Source organism: Scaptodrosophila lebanonensis, unplaced genomic scaffold (assembly GCF_003285725.1).
Source record: "Scaptodrosophila lebanonensis strain 11010-0011.00,11010-0021.00 unplaced genomic scaffold, SlebRS2 tig00000024-arrow-pilon, whole genome shotgun sequence".
NCBI lineage: Eukaryota > Metazoa > Arthropoda > Insecta > Diptera > Drosophilidae > Scaptodrosophila > Scaptodrosophila lebanonensis.
Genome location: NW_022060538.1, coordinates 19,524,086 through 19,549,028, shown reverse-complemented (window position 1 = coordinate 19,549,028; position 24,943 = coordinate 19,524,086). Strand labels below are relative to the sequence as shown.

Here is a 24,943-nt window from a genome sequence, read left to right as displayed (position 1 = left end):
TATGCGAGGGAGGGACTGAGTGAGAGGGTGACTTGAGTAAATGAGTGAGTGGTTGTGGGCGTATGTGTGTGTGTATGTGAGCATTGAGGGCGTGCGTGCGCCCAAGCGTCACAAAAGACATAGACGCAGTCGCAGAGCCGACTCAACAACAACAACTGAAAGTAAAATCCACATTGGCTGCACTTTGCGGGCTGGTGTTGCCACTTGGCTGCCTGTCTGTTGTGAATTGAGTGGCAGCACTTGTCGACGTCTTCGTCTTCATACCAGAAGTGCGCAGAAGAAGAGGAAAAAGCTGTTGTTGGGTACCGTCAAGGCTTTTAGAATGCTCAATTAGGCGCAAAGTGGCCGGCCGGCTCAACAGACAGCATTTGTATGCAAATACACAATTCTATGTGTGTATGTGCATGCACTTGTATTTGTGTTTGAAATTGCGCTTGGCACTGCATGCCTCATTTTGAAAATTACAACGCATGGCACACATTTCGAATGCAAAACTGCAGAAAACAACAGCAACAAAAGATACCAAAGTCTATCCGTTTGTCTGTGTGTCTGCCCGTATTCCAACACAAATCAATAGCAATGTGTATATAAAAATAAAACTGCACTGTCGTAGTTGTTATTGCTGTTTAGATAAAGTTTCGAAAAACAAACAAACAGAACATGACTGCAAAAATGTACTGTATGGGAACTTGTTTTGAACAAATTTGCATTACTCTATCGCCACTAAAGTCAAACTGCGATAGAGAGAAATGGTTTTTGTTTGAACAATTAAATATTTTTTAAATGATGAACTCAAATATATGTACATACGTACATAGCTAGTATTTATTAAGTGCTAAGGTACAGCTTTATTTTATTTCTTGATATTGTGTTACATTAAACTTTTGTCTCCATATTTCTAACCCCAAATCTCAGAACTTGCTTATCTCGTTAAAAAAGTAAGCAGACTTAGAAAACAAATAATTCGCTCATCCTTCAATTATTCTGAAGCTGCCTGTGTGCTGGGTTTCTTGTAATTGAATTTTTACTGTAGTTGTGTGCTGCTCTTATTGTTTTTATTCGTTTTTACAGCGGTTTTGCACGAATGCTAATGCCCAACAAACACACGTTTACACACATTTTAGGTCGACAAATACATGCCACATTGCAGCAGCAAAAGCAACAATAATAACAACAACAAAAGCAGTGTCGGACCGGCAACAATTCGTGCTAATTCCTTCCTCCTGGCTGGCCAGCGAATAGCAAATAGTTGGCTTTATTTTTAGGTTTAGAGTCGCTCACAGAAAAGCAGAGGCAGCAGCAGTAAAATCGTTAAAACAGCTGCGGGAAGCTGTCGTTAAATGAAAAGCCAAGAAACATAAAGTTGCAATTGCGCAAACTGAAGCACAGCTGCGGGAATTTTGTAAAAACAAAAAAGAGACATCTTTTATGACTGAATGAGTTAAGTCAACTGGAATATGTGCCATATTTTGATGACATTTGCACCGACACGTGAATTACTCACCCAATCGCACAATCGTACAATCGCTCAATCAACAAACTGTTTCCACCGTTTGTGTGACTAAACAATTTGCACAAACGCAGTCGCAGCAGCAATAAACAAACATGCACACTTACTTAGCGGACATTAGCAACGGCATATTAGCATATTAGGGAAACTAGCAAACAATCGAATATATAGTAGGCACACACACACCCACCCACACAATTTCCAACACCTAAATTGAGATAATTAAGTGCCAAATGCCGTGTCGGGCATTTGAGACTTCCGATTGCCACGATTGCGTAACGCACCACCTACAACACCTAACAACAACAACAACAACAAAGAGAGCAACAATTTAATATACATTTTTTTGTATTACTGTTGTTGTTGCGTATTTCGGGTGCAGGCCTGCGAATATGAATATGTAATTGAAAAAGAAAGGAAACACACAATGGGGCAAGCAGAGGCACAAGGTCGTTCAAATAAATAAAACAACAACATTCACGATGGGGGCATGACAGTAGTCGCAACAACAGCGTTGAGGGTCAGCGCTGACCACAGCAGCAACATTAATTTGCTTATCAAATAAACAAATGTGTGACGTTTATGCAAATCACAGATGCAGCAGACATAGACAAAAACAGAGAGACATCATGAAAGAGAGAGCGGCTAGGCGATGGAGTGGCATGTGTGTTTACACAAGCAGCGAAAACAAAAGAACAATGCAAATGAAATATGATTGTTTAAATAAGACACAACAGGCCACCGACGGACAGACAGGCTGACGGCGTGGCAGAGAAAGAAAGGAGTAGGCAAATAAAATATGTATTAGCAGTAGTAGGTGTGCATGACAAATGACAACTTACAAGCTGTCCATTCACAATAGCGATTTTAACCGTTGGCTGTCCGAGTAAAAGTGGGAGATAGTGAAAAGGTGGAAGTGAAATGCACGCGAATTTGTGCGAAAGCAAACAAACCAACAAGTCAAGCCAAAGCAAAGCCCAAGAAGTAGAAAAGCCATTAGTGCAATAAATGTAACAACAGCCAACTGCCACGCTGATTGAGTGAGTTGCTGCCACCAAGAGGGACAGGAGCAGAAACAAATGAAACAACAGCAACAACACTATCAGCAATGGTACCACCTTGTAACCCACTTAAAAAGCACTGCACGACACGCGTAGGTCTATGGAGCTGTTCAACTACCTGTCTGTCTATCCGCTTGCTCTGCTTCCTCTTCTTCTCCTCTTTGTCTGCGTCAGGTGCCAAGCATTTGGCAACAGCGCCCACAACTGGGAAAAATGCAAAATGTACAGTAAATACTCAGTAGAGCAACAAGTGTGGAATAAATCTCATTAGTAAGTCAAATTTCAATTAATTACTTATATAAAATTTGGCGCAACCATTATTAAGCTTATCTAGTACTTATACATTTAAAGCTGTAAGTACTACTTATACATACATACATATGCATTTAGGAAGACATACTATACATACACATTTATGACATCCTATTTGACATCTGACCAGTTCTATTGCCAATATCGTACTTGATAATAAATAATTTTCTCAACGCTTTGAAAATAGCGAATTAATAGTAGTTTCCGCATTCTGATAAACCTTCGAAATGAATGAGATCAGAACATTTTAAACCATGTGTGCGGCCAAAATATTTTTGGATTTGGCCTGTGGATTTGGAGTATTTTTAAAGCGATATAAATATGTTTCAAATACACTGATAAGAATACTTTCGAAAGGTCTTGACAACTGCATTTAATTGTCCGTAAGTAACGAACTTGCCCTGTACTTGTTTGATGTTTCTAAGTTATTTAGTTACTGGTGCGCCTAACTGACGGTTTAAATGACAGACTGAATGACGCGAAAAAGGTTACTGGGTTTTTCCTTCTACTACTTGGCTGTTTTTTTCCCCCAACTGTCAACGACTTTAACGCTGAAAAAGCCTCCAATGCGCCACATGTCTATACCACAATTGCTCGTATAACGGTGAAGGTAACGTACTTGACTAGGTCGTCACCACCAGCGCAGTTGGTTTGTTGGCGTCATCGTCGTCATCAACGGCATTGCGCCAGGCACACTAATATAATCAATCAATTGACTTGTTTACCTGTGCCCAAGTAGGTGGGTGGGCAGTTGTTGCTATTGTTAATTGATATCTCTGGCAAACAAACTGATTCACCTTATGACTATGTCAATAAAACGTCATTGAAAGTGGAATTATAAACGGTAGTCGCATAACAAAAAATATGGCCTACGGGTTTGCCTCGCATCGAGTTCAACGATAACAAAATCCATTGTTTAAAGAATCATAGTGCAATGATATTAGGCGCACATATGTATGTACATTCTAAAATTTGCTTAGTCTATTAAATTTTCAATAGACGCAAAACGTTTGTTTATTGCGAAAATGGGAGTACGACTGATAAGAACAAATTTGTATTTGGGTGGTCCGCCAGCAGATAAGCTTGATTAGCTTGTTAGGATTCCCTAGCAATAGCGTAAATATTTACGGGCATTCCTGAAACTACTTTTTTATACTTTTGGCTTGGAAATATATGTACATATGTATATTAATATAAATATTAATATATCTCAATCCTGAATATTCCTCAATATTGTGAATATTAGTGAAAAGGTAAAGAGCATACAAAGAAATACAACAAAAATATTTTTATAAATTTAATTTACGTATTATTCAGCATAAATTTTATTTTTGATTTTTCCGTAATTTATGAAACAAACCTTGGCAATGTTCTACGTCTGGCAACGCCAACGCCTAACTGCATATCCTTTGAAGAGAACGGCGCTGCAAATTATGTGCTCTCTCCGATGTGTTTGTTGAAATGCTCTCTCTGTGTTTGTTATTATTGTTTTTCTTACTTATCATTGGCCAGACAAAGCCAAATTGGCTTCCTACATTGAAAGCAGCAAAATCTAACCGGAATTTCAAACCAACATCGTCAGCCAAACAGAACGGAAGGCAAATGGCAAACAGCAATACGTGACATAGAGAAAGTAAAACAGACTAAAAGAAAAGAAATCAAATACTGTGCACTACGGCAGCATCGGTGTAAAAACCAATCAATTCAGAACAATTTCAATTCGATCAAAAGCAGGGACCAAAACCCTGGGCCAGCGTGCTAAATAAATGAAACGAAGTGTAACTGATTGATTTAACTTTTGCCTCACTGACTAGCTGGCTTACTAGACTACCGGCTGACTGCGTCACTGCCCCACGGGGTCATTGTGCTTGACTCTAAACTCAAGTCAATTTATCGCGGCCCCATTCCACTTCGAATGGATGTTGATGCCAAACAGTGACAAAGCGTGAAAGTGAAAACTAAGCTGAAAGGCAGGTAAACAGTTCCTGTGTGTGTGTGTGTCTGTTATGCTAATTTGCATGACAAATGCATTTATATTTGTGTTTTTGTGCACCTGCTGAGTGGTTCCAGAAGTGTGTTTAATTGCATTGCGGGCAAATGGCGATTGTGTTAAAAGCATTAACATAGATTTGAACACTGAAGCTCGTTATCACTCCAAGGAACGCAATCACATCTACATAGAACAGTTAGTTCAACGTGTGTGTATGTGCGTGCGTATGAGTGGGGCGGGGCTGAAGGTACGGCCACACTTGCAAATTCTTTAATCAGTGCTTGCAAATAGCGTTTAAAATTTGCAAACTCAGAATTTGCTGCATGCAAATATTTGCGATAATGATCAGGTTGATTTCCCTTTGCTTCACATCGATATTGTTTTATATGTGATAGCAAAACCAATATTGGACATTTGGCAAAAGATAAGAAGCATCTACATGTGTATGTGTTGTAAATTTTGACTATTTCAATATTTTAAAATTGCAATTTCAGCTGAGCAAGTCTGATCGTAGCTTAATGCCTTTTGCCTGCGACGCTGCAATCGTCATCATCACCATATTCATTATTAAGTTTGCAATCAACGCTGCTGTGAAGCAACGCCGGCCGGGCACAACAAAACCAGCTACCAAGTAACAGCGAATTTACATTACGTGTTTTAAGAGTTTTCTTATCAACAAGCAAATTGAAATGGCTGATTAGTTTTTTGCCATTTAAATTTGAGAGTGCTTACAGATTTGAAGTCGGCATGTGTGTTTTTCGTTGTACATATTTACATAATACATACATAGCAGGTCTTGCCCGTCTTTGATGGGCTCAGTTTTTTAGCTCACAATTATAAGTTTATTTACAATATGCTATTTCTCTTTCGGCACTCTCTTAAGTTTCTAAAGGAACTGCCAAAAGCAAATTACATTGTTACGTTCCGAAAGGTAGGACATATAGTAAAATACATACCTTGACCATAGAAGTAGTATTTATATACATATGTATATTGTATGCATGTAAATTTCTGAAAAATCAAGTAATAATTTTGTGGAATTAAATTGTGAGATTTCTGATAAATTAAATAAAAATATTTTTACGGCGCCTTCCTCTGCGATTCTCATACTAAGTACCTAAGCGCTAGCAAATCGAGAAATAAATTGTAAAATTTCTGAAAAATTAAATAATAATAATATTGTGGAATTAAATTGTGAGATTTCTGGTAAATTAAATGAAAATATTTTTACGGCGCCCTCTGCGATTCTCATACTAAGTACCTAAGCGCTAGCAAGTCCAGAATTAAATTGCAAAATTTCTGAAAAATTAAATAATAATATTGTGGAATTAAATTGTGAGATTTCTGATAAATTAAATGAAAATATTGTGGAATTAAATTGTGAGATTTCTGATAAATTAAATGAAAATATTTTTACGACGCCCTCTGCGATTCTCATACTAAGTACCTAAGCTCTAGCAAGTCCAGAATTAAATTGCAAAATTTCTGAAAAATTAAATAATAATATTGTGGAATTAAATTGTGAGATTTCTGATAAATTAAATGAAAATATTGTGGAATTAAATTGTGAGATTTCTGATAAATTAAATGAAAATATTATGGCCGTCGTCCTCTGCGATTCTTATACTGAGTACCTAAGCGCTAGCAAATCGAGAAATAATTTGCAAAATTTCTGAAAAATTAAATAATAATATTGTGGAATTAAATTGTGAGATTTCTGATAAATTAAATAAAAATATTGTGGCCGCCCTCCTCTGCGATTCTCATACTAAGTACCTAAGCGCTAGCAAATCGAGAATTAAACTGCAAAATTTCTGAAAAATTAAATAATAATATTGTGGAATTAAATTGTGAGATTTCTGATAAATTAAATGAAAATATTGTGGAATTAAATTGTGAGATTTCTGATAAATTAAATGAAAATATTTTTACGACGCCCTCTGCGATTCTCATACTAAGTACCTAAGCTCTAGCAAGTCCAGAATTAAATTGCAAAATTTCTGAAAAATTAAATAATAATATTGTGGAATTAAATTGTGAGATTTCTGATAAATTAAATGAAAATATTGTGGAATTAAATTGTGAGATTTCTGATAAATTAAATGAAAATATTATGGCCGTCGTCCTCTGCGATTCTTATACTGAGTACCTAAGCGCTAGCAAATCGAGAAATAAATTGCAAAATTTCTGAAAAATTAAATAATAATATTGTGGAATTAAATTGTGAGATTTCTGATAAATTAAATAAAAATATTGTGGCCGCCCTCCTCTGCGATTCTCATACTAAGTACCTAAGCGCTAGCAAATCGAGAATTAAACTGCAAAATTTCTGAAAAATTAAATAATAATATTGTGGAATTAAATTGTGAGATTTCTGATAAATTAAATAAAAATATTGTGGCCGCCCTCCTCTGCGATTCTGGCAAATCGAAAATTAAATTCTGAAAATTTCTGAAAAATTAAATAATAATGTGGAATTAAATTGTGAAATTTCTGATAAATTAAATAAAAATATTGTTGCCGCTTCATTCTCATACCAAGTACCTAAGCGCTGGCAAATCGAAAATTAAATTCTAAAATTTCTGAAAAATTAAATAATATTGTGGAAGGAGGTGTTTGCCAAATCTGACTATAAAATTCCATTTTACGAATTACGAGAGTTATGGAACATCAGTGATTGTGGTGGAAAGGGGGAGGTAGGGAAATTCCAAAATACGTATTTAAATTTGGTGTCCCTATTTCTAATAGTCTCCGAGATATAGGTGTATATATGGATCATATGCGTTATCACTGCAACTAATTTAAAGCCCGTGCAACTTTCCCCGCAAACTTTTGCAGTTACACTTTAGTCTCCCACTCTCGGACTTGCTCTCAGTTGCACTGGTTTCACTCTCTGGCCTTTTGCAGACAATGTTACCAAGTGCAGTTTAAACGTTGACTGCGCTGCAGGCGACGTTTATGGTGTGCTCAGCTGCTGTCTATTGTGAATTGCTTGTAAATAGCATAAATTAGCATGCAAAACTTTTAATTGCTGTTGCGCGGGCAAGAATATATAAAAAAGTTTGTGTGCAAGGAATAGAAAAAAGATGAAAATTGTGGCCGCATGGTATAATTGGAAGAGTATAGGGGAAAAGCAGAAATCGTAAAGCATTAACAAATGCATTAATTATGCAATAAAAAGTAATTTCATATCGCATTAAATTTGAATGAGCAGCAAAATGAAGGAAGTTTCCAAAGGCCATGCATATCTATTAAATAATCCATGAACGATACAAGTGCTTTTTGTATGCTGTCCGGGAGGGACTCAAATTTGCGTCAGCAAGTGAAAAAGCGGCAATATATATATGTATGTACATATGTATGTATGTAGCTCTTGTTGTTGTTGTGTTTGTTGTCATCAACGCTTGCGGCGCGTGGAAAACTAAACATCTTGTTAGTTATTGTGTATTTGCTGTATGAGAATGAATGAGAATAGTATGATGTCGGAAGACCTACATTGAAAAGAATTTAAAAATAGTTCACACACAATTTCACTTTTTGGCCCCAGGGCATGTGTGTGTGAAAATGTGCGTGTGTGCTGGCAAAAATAACAAAAGAATGAAGGAAAATCAATAAGCTTTTAAGATATCACTTCGATGCTAATCGAAAACTATGTGCCAATTTGTTGTGCACAAGCCTGTGTATATGTGTATGGGTTGAGAATGTAACAATAAGTTTACAATTTTTATAAAGGAATCTCTCTAATATATTGTAGTTCTTTTGATCTTTGCAGGTGGAAGCGGGAGATGTTATATTAAAAGTCAATGGCACCGATGTACATTGCTATACAACGAAAGAAGGTGAGCTGTAATATTTGTTGTGTTTGTTGTTATAATCACTCATTGTTTAATACTTTTAGTACTGAAATGCCTGCGCTTGTCGGAACATTTAGTAACCTTGGAACTGAAACGAGGTAATTCATTGAAGCTCCTAAATGATGATGAATTGTTGTCATTCATAGATGCCCAACTATCTTTACTCTACTCTATACAGATCCTAAACTGAAGGCACGCATTAAAGAGCAATTGGCGAACACGCAAAGTCCGCATTATGCGGAAATAGAATCTCCGAATATATACGATTATAGCAGCAGCACAACTGGCTCGCCAAATTCAACCACAACTACACACCAACGACAGCAACAACAACGTCTGCTCTTCGACTCGCCGAAGCATAATAATACAACAGCACAGCAGAACAGAGGCGTTGCCACGCCCACGCACACAAATTCGCCGGCATTGCGTTTTAAGTCTCCGACACATTTACCTTCCCTGGTTCCCGTAGCTGCCACGTCGACCACAACGCACACACACAGTCGCAATTCTTCCGCATCTTCCACTAAGATACAAATTGTGGAGACCACGACAACAACTAGTTCATACAACGCGTTAATATCACCCACAGGATCGGCAGGAGGAGGTGACTTAGGCGGCGCCACGTCGCCAACGGCTCGACCCTCACGCATTCCACAGGCCCTGAAATGTGCCGCACCAAAGCCCGTGCCCGTGTTGCACTCTCCGCAAAATAAGAGACCACGTCCCTCTCAAATACCCACAAAAGCTAGCGGCGGTAGTGGCGGCTGTGCTGTAGCGGCCTCCAACGGCAACACAAACACTCAGCAACAACAACCGCTGATCCACTCGAACAGCTACAGCGGCAGTCCGGTGACGGGCCAACGAAACCAGCCCGAACCGGAACCCAATTCGGCGCCCCCGCAGCCAGCAAAGGCGCCACGCTTTGAGGCTTATATGATGACCGGTGACAAGATACTGAATCTTTCGAGGACACCACAAACCATAAATTTGTTGACGGCACATGCCAAAAAGGTCCGCAAACAAACTATTGTGTAACAATCAAGCTTGTCCCTTTTTCAAAATTCGTTTTCAATCAAAGTAATAACGACATTACTTGTATAAAAAGCTCCATCGATTAGTTCCATGGGTTCTTTTGAATAGAATAGAAATATAATAGGAATAGACCTGCTTATTTATGATTTATATTTAAGCACCTTTTTTAAAAGAGAGAGTTAGAATGTTAGCATGTTGATTCAAAGTGAATAGCTAGCAAATAGTTAGCATCTGACAAGGGTTCCTTTATTTTTCTCACTATGATTTCTGCGAAAATATTTCCTTACAACAATCATAAAATCGAAAACTTTCGGCTGCTAAAATTATGCTCGATATGTCCTAATCGCTTTTATACTAGAACTACTTTGCTTAAATGCTATTTAATGTTGTATTATTGAGAGGATTTGCTAAAAACAAATATTGTAGTTTGAGTAAAATTTGATTAGGAAATCCAATCCAAAATCATATTTAGTACCCAATGTAATATCCATACTAATTATAATTTACTTGCAGGTGGACAGCCTACGAGATTCTCCTAACCGTAGTAGTGCGCGGGCCAACGGCGCATTAGCACCACGGGCATCTGGCGAGTCGTCGCCCACATCTTCGTCATCGGTGGACTCGCCTACCAATACCGGAAGTTCGGATTCGGTGAAGCGCGGGGCCAAACTGCAACGGGGGTTGCAACAACACCAGCAGAAGCTACAACAAGAGCGTGATAGCATTAACAACAGCTACAATCGAAGAGACTCGCTGACCAATGACACTTTGTTACTGTGCGAAGAGCTAGAGCGCGATGAGGAGGCGGTTGACACAAACGAGCAGGACAACATACGCCAGCGACAGCGGCAACAACAGTTGAAACAACAGAAGCAGCAACGCCTACAGCAACATCAACAGCAACAACTAAGCTACGAATACTATCAGAACGAAGACGAACTGGAGGAAGAAGAGGAGGAGAACGAAGAGGATCAAACACACTACGACATCACAAACATCGAAACATACCAAAGTGGCGGCGGCGTCGGTTTTGGTGCAGGAAGCAGTGGCGGCGGCGTTGGGGAGGAGGATGACAGCGATCGTCAGTATCTGGTCGATGACGATGCGTACGATGAAGAAAACGATGCCGGCGATGAGGACTATTCCACTAATTCGATAGGCTCAGGTTCGGCGAAACAACGATTGCGTGCTTTGAAGCAGAAAAGCCTCACGCGTCAGCATCAGCGAACTCGCGACGCTGTCGATTGTGCATCACGCACCGTCGGCTCCGGTTCCACCTCCTCCACGACGATGAAAAGCGAAGCTGCTCTGGGCATGGGTGCAAATACCTCGCAGGAGGAAACTTCCTTTTCAGTGCCAACATCACCCATTTCGCTTTCGACTCCACTCATCGACAAGGAGACCGCCAATTCAGTGCCCACCAGTCCGGAGCCGAGCTCTCTAGCGCCTGAGTCGAGCAGCGCAGCTGCTGGCGGCGTTGTTGTGCGACGCCACAACGGTCATGTGGTACGCAAATGTGATGCAGCCGGTTTTCGCACCAGCAAATCCGAAGATCATTTGCAGCAAATCCAACGCGAAGGCATTGCCGCTGTGATACCCATCGACATTGATGAGGATGTGAATAGTTCGTTGAATACGCTGCTGGATACTCGCCACGACTCGGAGGATTCGCAGGTAGGCGTCGAAGTGTCGCCTGAAGTGTAAAAATAGATTTTAAAAAATCAGTTTTTACATTGATTTATAGTGAATGTAGAAGTACCCCAGTAATAAGCAAATTAGTTCAAAAACATAAGTACAAGTATTCTGCTTAATTTAAATCGATTTGAAGCCAAGTTTTATTTAGTTGTAGCTGCTATATCTACTATAGCTACTATAGATCAATGTAAAAACTTCAGGAAAGTGCATTCAGAAAACCGTTTCCTACTAAAATTGAAAGCATTTTTAAAGTAATTGCATTTTTGCATTGGAAACATGGTATTCGAAGTCACTTGAATAGCAGCCCCTGTCAGCTCCAGTTCCAGTCCTAGTAGGCGTTAGTTTAAAGCGTCTCACGCCTTCATTTTACATACAATATTGCGAGGAATTCGGGAGGAACTACAAAACACGCCCAGTTCATTGTTACGAGTAGTGTTGCTCTTGTAGTTAAAAGTAGTGTTTTGTTCTCTGTGTTTCATTGTAGATTTTTAACGGTTGCTTGCACAAGTGAGCCACATAATGTCTTCAACCACATCAACCATTTCTGTACAATTAAAAAATAGTGCATCCGTGATCCTCATATCCATCCACCAATTAAATATATTTCCACGGAACTTAAGTTGTTAATTCCTGAATGGCAGGAAGTGGCTCGAGTCCCACTTTCAATTTGTGCCATTTGAGCTTTGATAACGCAAGCTCCGTGTCTGCTCATTTATTTAATATCTATGCTATTTTATTACACATACTTCCTCTATGTTCTCTATCTCATAACTCTGTAATTTCTATAACTTTGTACTCTCTTTTAACCATTTTCAACTGTGTATCTAGTTTTCTTTCTTTAATTTTGTTTAACTTTTCCTGTTGTTTCCTTTGATAAACTTTTTCTATGCATTTTCTTGCCGCGCGCTCCTAACTTTTAGTCAACAACAACAACGGCAACATCCACAACAGCTGAAACAGTAAGAGCAGCAACAGCAACAAATGCAGTTAACAACAACAACACCAACCAGTGCGAGGGCATCAGTCAAAATAACAATTATAACAACAGCAATAATAATAATAATAACAATGATATTCAAGAGCAGTTGCCACTTGTCGTTGATCTGCCACGCATAACTCTCGATGCAACTGAGGCAACAATTGTTGCTGCAACAACAGCCACAGCGACGCCAGCAACAACAGCAGCAGCAACTTCAACAATACCGGCAACCCGGGGCTGCAGCAACAAATTAAACTATATTTTACGTAAAAAGGTTGCTGTTTACTTTCTGTTGGCATGATGTAATAATGAGTATAAAGAAACTATTATCATTTGCTCTCTGTTTGAGTTTGGCTTGCGCAAGTTTTTTGTATCTATGTATGTATGTAGCAACAATTTAGCTAAAACAAAGCTTCTCCACATAAACGGCTACACATACAACACACACTCTCAGACCCACACACAAACACACACTCAGTGTAACACTAAAGAACAAACTATAAATTGAGGCAAAAAGTTAAACAAACATTGGGTACTGAAGGCAGCGACGGATAAAATAAAGCTCTTATCTGAAATAATTATACCTACCTTAGTAATATATGTATATGTATAGCTGGCATATGATAAATGAGAGTGACCTCCACTAATAATTCCTTTTCTTGCCATAGGCATCGAATCGCGATCGCATTGTCTGGACATACAATGCGCCATTGCAGCCGCACCAATTACAACAGTTACAGCAGCAGCAACAACTACAGCAACAGCAACAACAACAATACGCAGCAGTAGCGGCGGCAGCGGCAGCAGTACAACAACAACACTACGGTCAGCACTCGCATTCAAATTCACATTCAAGTTCCATTAGTTCTTCGCCTCAACACTCGGCCGGCAGTCCGGCATCACCCACATCGGTCTCCTCGTCCGTCATGTCGTCCTCAGGGTCGCGAGGGGCGCTCGGCATAGGCGCCCAACAGCAGCAGCAACAGCTGCCAGCCAATGGCAATGGCAATGATCAGACGACGGCTTCACAGCAACAGCAGCAGCACCAACAACAACATCAGGCGTCTAACTTCGGTCTGTTAACATGTCCTAGTGGTGGTGGAAGTGGTGGTGGGAATGGTAGCGGTGGCGGTGGAGGTGGTGGTGCTGGCGCCGGCGCTGCTGGCGGCGATTTAAGCGTATCAGAGGCCATTTCAAATATCTCTAGTCCCGACTATCAAGACGACGATAACTTATTGAGTTCTCGCGATATTCTAGGCGGCATGGTACTTAGCGATCCCAGCGACTCGGACTCCACAATACTCGTCTCGGATGCGGCTGCTCTGCAGCGCCAGCAACTTAAGCAGCAGTTGAAGGCGCACCATCAGCAGCAGCAGCAACAACAACAACAGCAGCAACAGCAGTCGGAACACAAGCTGGTTATACAAGTTCGAGGTCTGGATAATAGCAACAGTGGCAACAACTCGGCACGATCTGCATACTCGGAACTGAGGGAAGGCGACGACGATGTAGCCACATTGAGTGATGAGCCGCCGACAACAGTGTTGGCCGCTCAGTCGATGCGCGATGGTTCACCGCCCGTTTCGGACGATGGCAGCGATGTGGAATCTCTTCATTCGTATCATTACTCGCCCAAGGCTGTGGATATGCCGTCGGCCATACGGCTGGCCAAAAGACTGTACTCACTCGATGGTTTCAAGAAGAGCGATGTTTCGCGCCATCTCAGCAAAAAGTATGTCAAACATAATGCATTCTTAAAGCTTATAAGCGCGTGCACATTGTAGCTTTATACTAAATCTAATATAATAAAAATCAAAGCATTTAACTTTTTTTGGCACAGCCGTAGACCGTTTTCGAAGATAGAAGTAAAAAAGCAGCAAACTAGTTTTCCCATTTTGTTCATTCAATCTACTGAACGAAAAGAAGAAAGGGAGGGTAGTCTATTTAGTATTTCTCTATTGCTCGTATACTTTCAAAAGCTCCCAAGTTAGACGGGAAAATGATCTTTACTCATCTTATTCTTAGGGTAGTACGGAATAGAGAAAATAGTAGTTTTTTTTATATGAGGAAATGGGCTTAACTTATCATGTCTATCGGACTTAAATTAACTTCGAAATGTAATATGTAGTTTCAATGCTTAAAATTACAAATTATTTAGTAATTACTATTTTTATAACTAATTACACTTTATTAACCAACAACACTTTTTATTTCTGCATAGTAACGATTTCAGCCGCGCTGTGGCGGACGAGTATTTAAAACATTTTAATTTTGAGAAGAAAACATTGGATCAAGCATTGCGCGAATTTCTGCAGCAATTCTCGTTGTCGGGCGAGACTCAAGAACGCGAGCGCGTGCTGGTTCACTTTTCGAAGCGCTTCCTTGACTGCAATCCGGGCACGTTCAACTCACAGGATGCCGTGCATACGCTTACCTGCGCCATCATGCTGCTGAACACGGATCTGCATGGCCAAAACATAAATCGCAAGATGAGCTGTGCCGAGTTCGTGGACAATCTGGCCGATCTCAACGATGGCGAAAACTTTCCCAAAGATGTGCTTAAGTATTTGTATCAGGCCATCAAAACCAAGCCATTGGAATGGGCGCTGTGCGTATAAACATAACTTTTAAGACATTGAAACAAACATCAAACTCATCAAATCTGTTCAATCCTATAGTGATGATGATGCGGGCGATTTGCTGCAACGCGCCTACAATAATCCGCAGGCTACTGTGGGCCAAAATCCGTTCTTGGATGCTCCGGAATCTGCTACGGCCGTGGAATATAAGAAGGGCTATGTGATGCGCAAATGCTGCTATGATAGTAGCTATAAAAAGAGTAAGTCATGATCTAGAATAGTTCTCTAAATGATAAAATGAAAGTCTAAAAGTTGTAGTATATAATAATAAACTTTAACGAGAAAAGTTCTTGAAGTTTTTAGTGAAGCTAAATAGCTAGTAAAAATATTTTTTTTATTGGCTTATTCTTATTAAAGATGAGGAAGAAACTTTGCCTCAATTTATTCTCAACGTGTCCCAGGCTTCATCTCTATTGTACCATCAATTCATCAGTTCTTCTTTTCTTGGCAGCTCCCTTCGGTAAGCGTTCGTGGAAAATGTTTTACTGCACATTGCGTGATCTGGTCTTGTATTTGCATAAGGATGAGCACGGTTTTCGCAAAAGTCAAGTACGTATAGACGGTGCCGAGGTAGTTCAAGCTTAACAGATAATTTCCCTCTTTATATAATTTTATGTTCCACAGATGTCTGACAATCTGCACAATGCCATACGCATACATCACGCCCTGGCCACAAAGGCTAATGACTATACCAAGAAGCAACATGTGTTCCGGCTGCAAACAGCCGATCAGGCTGAATACCTCTTTCAAACCAGTGATTCCAAGGAGCTACAATCGTGGATAGAGACCATCAATTTTGTATGCGCCGCCTATTCGGCGCCACCACTAGAAGGCGGCGTAGGTAGCCAGAAACGATTTCAGCGCCCGCTACTGCCCAGTACGCAAACGAAGCTTCTTATGGTAAGTCAATATTACAGATACACATATGTTTACTATTGAAGCCAAATCCATTTTAATATATAACATGTACGTATTGCTTTGCAGAAGGAGCAACAGGAATCTCATGAGGTGCAGTTGGCGCAATTGGAACACGAGCTAAACGAGCATAAAAAGGCAGCCATGCCGAGCAAGGGTTTGCCATTGCAAAACTACAAAGAAAAGGAAAGCTATCTGCAATACGAGGTACATTTTTTTCAACTTGGACTCAAACTGAATATAAATAAATGATTAAATTGTAATTAATTGAACGTAACAATAATACGAAACCTGTCTTGTCTCTTTCGGGCATAGAGAAGAAAATATATCAGTTTCACACAAATTTCTATTCACATCAAATTGCTAATCTGTTCACTATGTTAACAGTTACGTCGCTATCGCACCTATGTGACCATCCTGAGCGCTAAACTGCTGGCCGATCAGCAACAATTGGAGCTGCAGCAGCAACAACAGCCACAGACGCCAACGCATGAGGAGGAGGCGGACACATTCCCGGTGGGCACGCCACCAATACGCCAGCCCGTGGCAACAACAACACCTTCTACGCCACAAAGTATTAATACTCAGCCCCAGCAACAGCAACAACAACAGCAGCCGCAGCAGCAGCAGCAGCAACAGCAACAACAGTCGACGAACAGCAGGTACAGTCATCAGCATCGCGCCGCCAACTCCGCTGCCACTGCTGGTCAGCAGCAGGACATTGGCTGACGCGTAATGGGAGTTTTCTCAGCTTGTGTGGTTTAACTGATGTATTGTTCAATGGTTTCTGTTGTTGTTTTTCTGTTTCTGTTTCAGTACGTTTCTACATTCAAGAATTTTGTGTTTTGTTGTTGTTTTACTGTGCTGTTGTTTCGTTTGGTTTTACATCGTGCTGACGTGCTTACTTTACTTTCGGTTTATTGCTCTGCTGTTTATACCCTGTACCCGTAGGGTAAACAGGGTATATTAGGTTTGTGCAAAGTATGTAACATACAGAAGGAAGCATCTCCGACCCTATAAAGTATATATATTCTTGATCAGCATGACGAGAGAAATCGATCTAGACATGTCCGTCCGTCTGTCCGTCCGTCTGTCCGTCCGTCTGGATGAACGCGAGGATCTCAGAAACTATAAAAGCTAGAATAACCAAAGTTGGCATCCAGATTCTCCTAGGTCCGAGTAAGGACGAGTTTTTCGTCAATAGCGTCCACATTTCAAATGCTACCTAAACCAAACTTTGCACATATAATTTATATATAATTGTCTACTGTTGTTCAAAATTTTATTCAATTCGGTCAATTCTAAGAAAAGTTATTAGCGAAACAAATTCTCGCCAGTACAACCCCCACAAACTGCAGCAACAAGTTCGCTCTTCTTCTTCCTCTTTTTGTTGCTGCTATGGGCGCATATAACTCAGTGACGGAAGTTTACCTGGGTACAGGGTATTACACTGTCGGGCTTGCTCGACTGTAGCGTTCTCTCTTGTTTTAACCTATATTCTTCGCACTTTCTTCATTTGTAAAATGTAAATATACGTATGTATATAAGCCATCCAATAATTTCAGAAGCATTTTGTTTTCGTTCAGTCGCAGCTTGTTATTAATTCAAATTACAACGAAAGCTTTAAATTCTACGGCAAACAGCTAACAGTTTTAATGCACACATACATATGTATCTAAAGATATATATGTATGTTTTTTACGTTGATATAGGTACTTGTGTACATAAAATAGCTGCTACTCTACAGTCAACAGTCTGACAAGATAGTTGCTTAAAACGGCGTTAAAAGCCAGAAAACAGAATTAGTTTTAAACATTTTCTTTTTTAATTTGCATTAGAAAGGTGAATGAAAACCACACAAATAACTGTGAAAACTCGAAAGCAAAATCTATGAACGTTTTAATAAACAAAAAAATAGCATTTAGCTTAAAGTTTTGAACACCAATTACCACAATTGGCCTAGTTCTAGAAAACTATTTTCTCGTAGCACTCGTCGAGACAAACAATTTATGACGTTACAAGAATAAAAAAAAACACTAAGTGGTTCAAATTATGTAGACAAGTTTACAGTTTATATAACTAGGCTTAAAGCATTCTTAAAATTATACATATATGAGAAAATGAGTTTTCAAAAAACGCACATTACAATACCAATAATGATATTTAAAACGGAAACATATTTAAAAAACGAACATCGTACATCAGTTTGCAAGTAAACGATATAAACAGAACTTGCTAAAAGCTTTAAAAAGTGCTAAAACGCTTAAACACACCCACAAAGTCTATTTCAAACAAAATGGAGCTCCAATAAATCAATGAGAGCTAAGCTGGAAATGTGTTTTTGTGTTCAACTTCGATTAAGTTGAAAATTGTTCCCCCTTTTTGCAGTAGACTTTGTGCACACATACCACACACTCACAACCACACACATTTGTTGTTGGTTTCACACACAATGTCGAAATGATTTTAAAGTTTTAAAACACTCACGATTAAGTACACACAAGCCACACACTTACACTCGATCATATATTGTTACAGTGTATAAAATTCATGCTAACCAAGTGGACATTCATGCCAAGGCTTTTAAGTTGAAACCAAGGCTAAGAACCCTTTAACGTTGCTGGTATCCAAGCATTTCCCCGCCCTCCCATCGTTTTGTTGTTACACTCAACGTCAACAATTTTGTGAATGCAAGAGAAAAACCAAAAGCAACATTCTTACACATTTTACAGATGGTTCGACGGCGACTGCTGCTGTCGCGCACTTTGGCGTCACTTGCACTTATCCAAGAGTACTTGAAACCCTAATTGTTATAAACACATTCCAGTTGTATAAATGCAACACACAACATTGCCTAGAAATATAAAATATATACTCGTATGTACTATAATATATAAAAGCAAACACACTCTCTCAGAGCAACAAGAGCAGCATCCAAAAAACGATTGCACTGGAGCTGAACGATGCACGCAACAACCAGAACAACAACAGCAACAAAGAGTCTCAAGTGGTGCGGTTTCCAAAACCAAAAACCAAACACCAAACAAATTCAGAACAAAAAACAAAAGAAAATGAAAACAACACACTGTGCCATAAATGTGAGCAAATGTTTTATGTAGTCGAAGAAGAAACAAACAAAAAGTGGGCGGGAGGTGAAAAGAAATTGCCAGAGAGACATCTTGAATAACAAAAGAGTGACAAAATTGGCAAAATTTGAGGGAAATTGAGTCTATTGGAAAGTTCGATACGAAGATTATTAATTAAAGTATTATGTTATCAGCTCCTATTCCTGTTCTTCAGCTAAAATGAATTCTCTTCTACAAATCGTTCAAATTGCATATGATATAGTGCACCTAATTTGATCGATTTTGATTCGATTCCTTCTCAGATTCTAGTTTGGCATTATAAAATATATATAAATAAAAAATCTTAGTTCAATATCAAAATAACAAAAAGTTATGTTCGGCAAGTATAGAAAGTAATGACGCTATCAGTGTTTTGCAATAAACTTGACCTGCGTTTGTGTCTATGCAGGAAGTTTGGATTCCCTAGCACCTATGGCTCAAAAGTCAATGCGTCCCATACCTATAAGATGGGGTCTGTCCTTCTGCCGTCTACATGAGGTTCGTATAACCTCTACCCTTCGATAACTAGGGGCTACCGTTTATATGTAAGATAGTTAGGCATGAACTGAGCTTCAGAAAGCATTGGTTGATTGATGTAAAACAATTTTTAAATATATATCCATGAGTTAGGCACGGTTGTTAAACCGCATTATAAACCCATAGTTCAAGTAGCCGGAAATCTGAAGATAGATTAAAAATATTTCGCTGCTATCAATGACTCAATTGATCCGTAATTTTTTATTTAGATAAAAATATTCTTATATTTTCGATATGTAAAACACCTAATTGGGATTGGAATTCGTGGAAATCCTTGGCACTTTCCGTTTTCTCCATTTCGCGACTACGAATTTTCACCTCCCGCCGCAATTTGAAGTTATTTGTGCTATTTATTATTGAAATTCAGCTTGGTTATATATTTGATACACATCTTGTACATAACAACTCACTTTTTATGTTGGCTTTCATTATATTAACTATTTTGGTTTCTGTTCGCTTTTCGATTCCAGAAAAGAGAAGAAGAAAAAGTAAAGTAACTTTTTGATTTCTCTATTGATTTGCTCGACTATTCATTACACACACATCCCCAGCAATTGGTAAGTGAATGTTCAAATGACAAATACTAATTGTGTTTTTTCAACATTTTTGCGTTTCATTTGTTTCTTTCTTTCGTTTTTTGTTTTTTTCTCTCTTCTCTCAAACACAGCCGCAATTATCCATGAAATACTCCGCATGCCGCGCTGCTGGCGCTCTCGCACACAACAACAACAACAGCAACAACAATAACCACAAAAGCCACACTTATTACCAGAAACTTGCACAGCCACAGAGAGATTGACAGTACCCCATAAATATATATATACACACACACCAACACACACACACACAGTTAGACACGCGGGCGGAGTCCAACAATCAGCCAATGAAGAAATCTGAATTTATGTAAACATTTATTTTACTTAAGCTTTCCTTTAAGTGCGCGTTGTTTTTCTGTTAAATTTAAAAAAGTACCCCCCTAAATAGTGCTATACACACATAACTCGAACATGAAGGTAATGTGTGTGTAGTATGATCAAAGTTGTTAAAAATATATATATATATATTTCATGTACAAACGGTCGTTCAGCAGTGAAGCGATATTTTTTTAAAGAGAAATCACCACAACACGTACTCTTACAAATTCTATTCTCGGGTTAGAGTTGCAACACATCTTTTTAGAGAAAGATACTTTCTCGCTCTTCCGCTGATTCCACAGAGAACTCAGTAAAACTTTCGATTTAGTGCCCTAAACTGAACATAATAGTTGGAAAACAAATTAATTCGGAACATGTCTGCTTAGAGAAAGATACTCTCCCGCTCTGGGGAATGGTTCGTACGTTCGTAAAGAACACAGTGATCCAAGAAGAAAGTTTTCACATTTTACAAAACTACACACTTGGTCGTCATTTCAATACTGGAAAAAGTATTCGGAATATGTCAATAGGTCATTTGCAGCTTATTTTCAACTGTCTATTTGAAGAATCTCGTAACGGTATAACAAGTTTCTGAAATATGCAACAACTACACGCTTGATCAGTGTTGGAACAGCAACAGCAATAAGTAACTTATTAAATAATAGGGCCCTCAAAGATTCACGAATTCGAATCTCCCCGAAAGATAAACTTTCATTAAATTAATCGGCAAATCTGAGTCCTAAAGTCTTTGAATATGTTTGGCACTGCCCATGACTATTCGAGATATTGAATTGAACACTGCTGTTATTTGATAAAAATGGCAACTCCCGATAATGGGAGTTATTTATAACTATAGACCTATAACTTTATATTACATTTTATGAACTTGCGTTCATATAGAATTTGATATTCCTTAAAATGTATATAAGTTTAACAAACCATTAATGGAAACTATCTAAAGAAAGATTATGTAAATACATTTGGGATTCAAAGAACTGAAAAGGAACTCTGTTAATTACGTAAGAAACCGGCAATTCTTAAAAATGTTGCCAACACTCTTCAAAATGTTTCTAAACACTGATGAGAATTTTCGAAAATGTTGCCAAACACTGTTGAACGATCGATTAATGTGTACGTGTCTACAATCCATATTATTTACATTAACGAATAAATTAAAATACTTAAATCATTACCTACGCTATCATTAAAAATGATAAAAATAAATTATTAAAAAATTTTTCGCTTTGCAAAATTATGCAACAAATATGGGAAAATCAAGCGAACACAACTACAAAAAAAAAAGAAGAACATGCCCATCATTTTCATTGTTTAACCGGCCCTTTGCGTTTTATATGTATTTAAGTATGTAGCCCTTCACTCCAATACATATAATTACGATGCATATTTATTTAAGCAAACAGAATTGGCTTACGAGACATGTCCACGTAGTTAGAATATGAAATTTATTACGCAGTAAAAACAATACAATAACTTTAAAGTTTAACATAAATATATTTTTTAATAAATATACTACTTATATTGTGTAATTATGTATAAAGGAAACCTGTATAACAATTGTTTATAATAATTTGTAACAATTCTATTGAGAACGGCAATAAACACAAACTCTGATGTGAAAGATATTTGCAAAATTACTTGTAAACATTTAAACAGTTATATATTATTTTGATTTATAAGCATTACGATAGGCTCCAAGGACAACAATACTTTTAAAGCATTCTGTTAAAACATGAAAATTAACAACAATTCAATTAAAAAGGAGGGGCAGCTGATAAGTAATCGACATTAACGAAATGTCTTAAATTTAAAAATGATTTGGTTTCTCATTTTGGCATTAAATTATACGGTTCTTCTTCTGATATCTCTTTTACACACAAACATCTCTCGTGTCAGGGTCTGTTTTGAAAACTCATCGCCAAAGAAACTGAAAAAATTAGTCGATATCGTTGCTGTTATAATTTCAAATTTCGTTAAAGCCAATTACTTATAAGCCAGCCCTCTTGTAAAAAGTGCCGCATCTCATGTCTATACTGAAAAATAGAGTAATAAAAGCAAATCAAGAAAACATAACTTAAGTGCCGCATTTTACTAAAAACTGAATTCATAAAACGTTGCTTATTAATAAGCGATATATATACTTAAGTATATGAATAAATACATTGCCACCTTATTAAATGTTGTGTAATGTTTTTAATGCGTTTGGATAAATCGAGACAATTTTAATCAGTCTGATACAAATTGCTTAAGAATGCTGTCTACGCTAGTGACAAAAGAAATATTTTCTTTATGGATCTAGATGGAGACTTTGTTTGCGTACACTGAACGCATAGACTCTTATTAGCCCATGTAAACTAAGAATATTGGTTTATTAAATTGAAAAAATGGATTTACCTTTATGGTATTTTTTTTATTACACTTAATATTCAAAGAATGAACGATTATAGGCAGAGGAAATTCATTGCAGTTCCGCATTATATGATCAGCATGAAGAGGCAAGCCATTATAGACAAATCTGTGCTTTTGTAGACCGATAACTGTATAACCTTACTAGCTAGGGATACATAGCTCATTTAGCAGGTATACTTTTCCTATCTATACACAGAGAAAGTTTACCACAAAGTATTTGGCATATGTACGTTCGGTGCAAAATTCGTTTTAACCACTAACATTTAGATTTTCGTCGATATCGTAATAAATGGAACGTTTCATATTGCCTCACCATATTCTCAAGATTTTGTAAGAACATTGAAGTGGGAATAACTGGAAAACGTATTTTACGTTGTATAAAATCATTCTTGGTCATCATATGGCCTTTGACATTAGTATTGTTGCTATAAATGGGCGACTACTCAAAATATTCAAAATGGAAGCATGACAAACGGAAATGCGCCATATTGACACGAATGACAGAATTAAATGTCAAAATTTAACTTGGTCTTGCAAACTTGATTAAAAGCGCATTCTTTACTGATTTCATTGTTAGTTCATTTGTTCCTTGCACCAACGTGATGAATGTCAACAAAGTACAAAAATAACTGCAACTTTCTGCCACACAAATGCTTCAGGCGAGTTAGCAGCCCCACATCACGTTTTAACATGTCATGCCGCCATCTTCAAAGTTCTTTCCTGGCGTTTCTCGCGAAGTACGCGCATCTTGCTCCACATTTTTACCTCATTGGGTTCGTTTTTCTAAAAATTTTTGTACGAATTCCTGATTTTTGTGCTGCACACGGTTGTTTTTATACTTATTCAGCATTGGTAGGTTGAGTCGTGTTGCTTTTTTCAATTATGAGTTTAAACAGGCTTTTTTCTACAGACAGGCGGTATGGATCGAAAAAGTTCAGTCAACGTATTGCCGAAGAACTTTGCAAACGGTTCTGTTGAAGAGCGTATTGTAGAAAAAGTAATGGACAGTCGTGTGGTAAACGGACGCCGCCAGTACAAAATTAAGTGGGCTGGCTTTGGGGACTCGTATATTTCGTGGGAGCCCGTGGAGCGCATCAATGCTACGCTCTTGCTGGCACAGTACGAAGCCGGCTTGCACGTCAATGAGCAAGTGAGTAAACACATACATAGCTGTTTTCCAATAACGAAACAAACTAAAACGTAATTTCGGGGCTTACAGGCGCTTCAAGGGTCGACTCAAGGCACGGGACAGGGTTCCGGCAGTGATGCCAAGCCAAGCGGTACCCACGCCAATTCTGTTCATAAGGGCAACAATAGCCGACTTTTCTTTAACATCAAGAAACGTGCAATGCCGGTGGGAATTGAGCGCGGCTGGAAATTGAAAGAAGTTGTTGGGAAAGTCATAATGTGGGGGGAAACATTTTATTTTGTTTGGTGGGAGGGCGTTGATGAGCCCGAAACTGTTCGACGTGAGGATATCATTGACCTCTATCCAGAGTTGTTGATCAAATTTTATGAGGGCCTAAAAATATGTGACGAGTGAGCGTCAGCGAAAATGAACTTCCTAACCTCGCTTAAATTTACATACATTTAAAAAAACACCTTGATTTAAACGAGTTAAACATTAATCAATAATAAAAACTAATGTTTAATTTAAAGAAAGAATTAATTATATGAGATCACTTAGTCTATCAGATCTTCCTGTTGGAAGCACCTGGCAGAACAAGTAAAAGGTAACGAGCAGAACGTTAAAATCGTGCTAGTCCGATTCTTGAATACTCTGCATGTCACTTGCATTACAGCTTTCCAACTGAAGTAATCTTTGTTGTATTAATCCTATGATATATATTATATATAATGAATCGATTTTAATGAAACATCAGAAAATGAAGCACTAAAAGAGTGAATTCTGCACCGATTAGCCGTGTGACATTGAGGATATACATATATGGT

The 24,943-nt window shown here is 38.4% G+C and overlaps 2 protein-coding genes across 6 annotated transcripts in view; both read left to right on the top strand.

Moving 5' to 3' along the window:
• Nucleotides 1-22,654, top strand: part of LOC115621627 (protein split ends) — a 32,090-nt gene extending 9,436 nt beyond the window's left edge. Inside the window, exons 2-15 of one of the 5 annotated variants that reach the window (XM_030515325.1) lie at nt 8,646-8,712; nt 8,772-8,825; nt 8,906-9,738; nt 10,273-11,433; nt 12,375-12,707; nt 13,102-14,165; nt 14,655-15,041; nt 15,112-15,272; nt 15,524-15,621; nt 15,697-15,972; nt 16,057-16,194; nt 16,375-16,649; nt 20,120-20,206; nt 20,317-22,654. In XM_030515325.1, coding sequence (XP_030371185.1) covers nt 8,646-8,712; nt 8,772-8,825; nt 8,906-9,738; nt 10,273-11,433; nt 12,375-12,707; nt 13,102-14,165; nt 14,655-15,041; nt 15,112-15,272; nt 15,524-15,621; nt 15,697-15,972; nt 16,057-16,194; nt 16,375-16,649; nt 20,120-20,141 — 4,869 coding nt within the window. In that variant the 3' untranslated portion in view covers nt 20,142-20,206; nt 20,317-22,654. Of the gene's footprint in view, nt 1-8,102; nt 8,220-8,645; nt 8,713-8,771; nt 8,826-8,905; nt 9,739-10,272; nt 11,434-12,374; nt 12,708-13,101; nt 14,166-14,654; nt 15,042-15,111; nt 15,273-15,523; nt 15,622-15,696; nt 15,973-16,056; nt 16,195-16,374; nt 16,871-18,719; nt 20,049-20,119; nt 20,207-20,316 lie in introns of those variants that run through there. The other 4 variants (XM_030515326.1, XM_030515328.1, XM_030515324.1 and 1 more) reach the window with 4 other exon arrangements.
• Nucleotides 22,655-23,798: 1,144 nt separating this feature from the next.
• On the top strand, nt 23,799-24,646 carry LOC115621644 (chromobox protein homolog 1-like). Its single transcript, XM_030515345.1, has 3 exons — nt 23,799-23,842; nt 23,901-24,140; nt 24,210-24,646. The coding sequence occupies exons 2-3, from the start codon at nt 23,910-23,912 to the stop codon at nt 24,531-24,533; spliced, it is 555 nt and encodes a 184-aa protein (XP_030371205.1). The 5' UTR covers nt 23,799-23,842; nt 23,901-23,909; the 3' UTR covers nt 24,534-24,646.
• The last annotated feature ends 297 nt before the right edge of the window (nt 24,647-24,943 follow it).

Coding starts and splice junctions, on each gene's coding strand:
- LOC115621644 (XM_030515345.1), top strand. CDS start 23,910: ATGGATCGAAAAAGTTCAGTCAACGTATTGCCGAAGAACTTTGCAAAC. Junction 24,141..24,209: donor GCTTGCACGTCAATGAGCAA/GTGAGTAAACAC, acceptor CGGGGCTTACAG/GCGCTTCAAGGGTCGACTCA.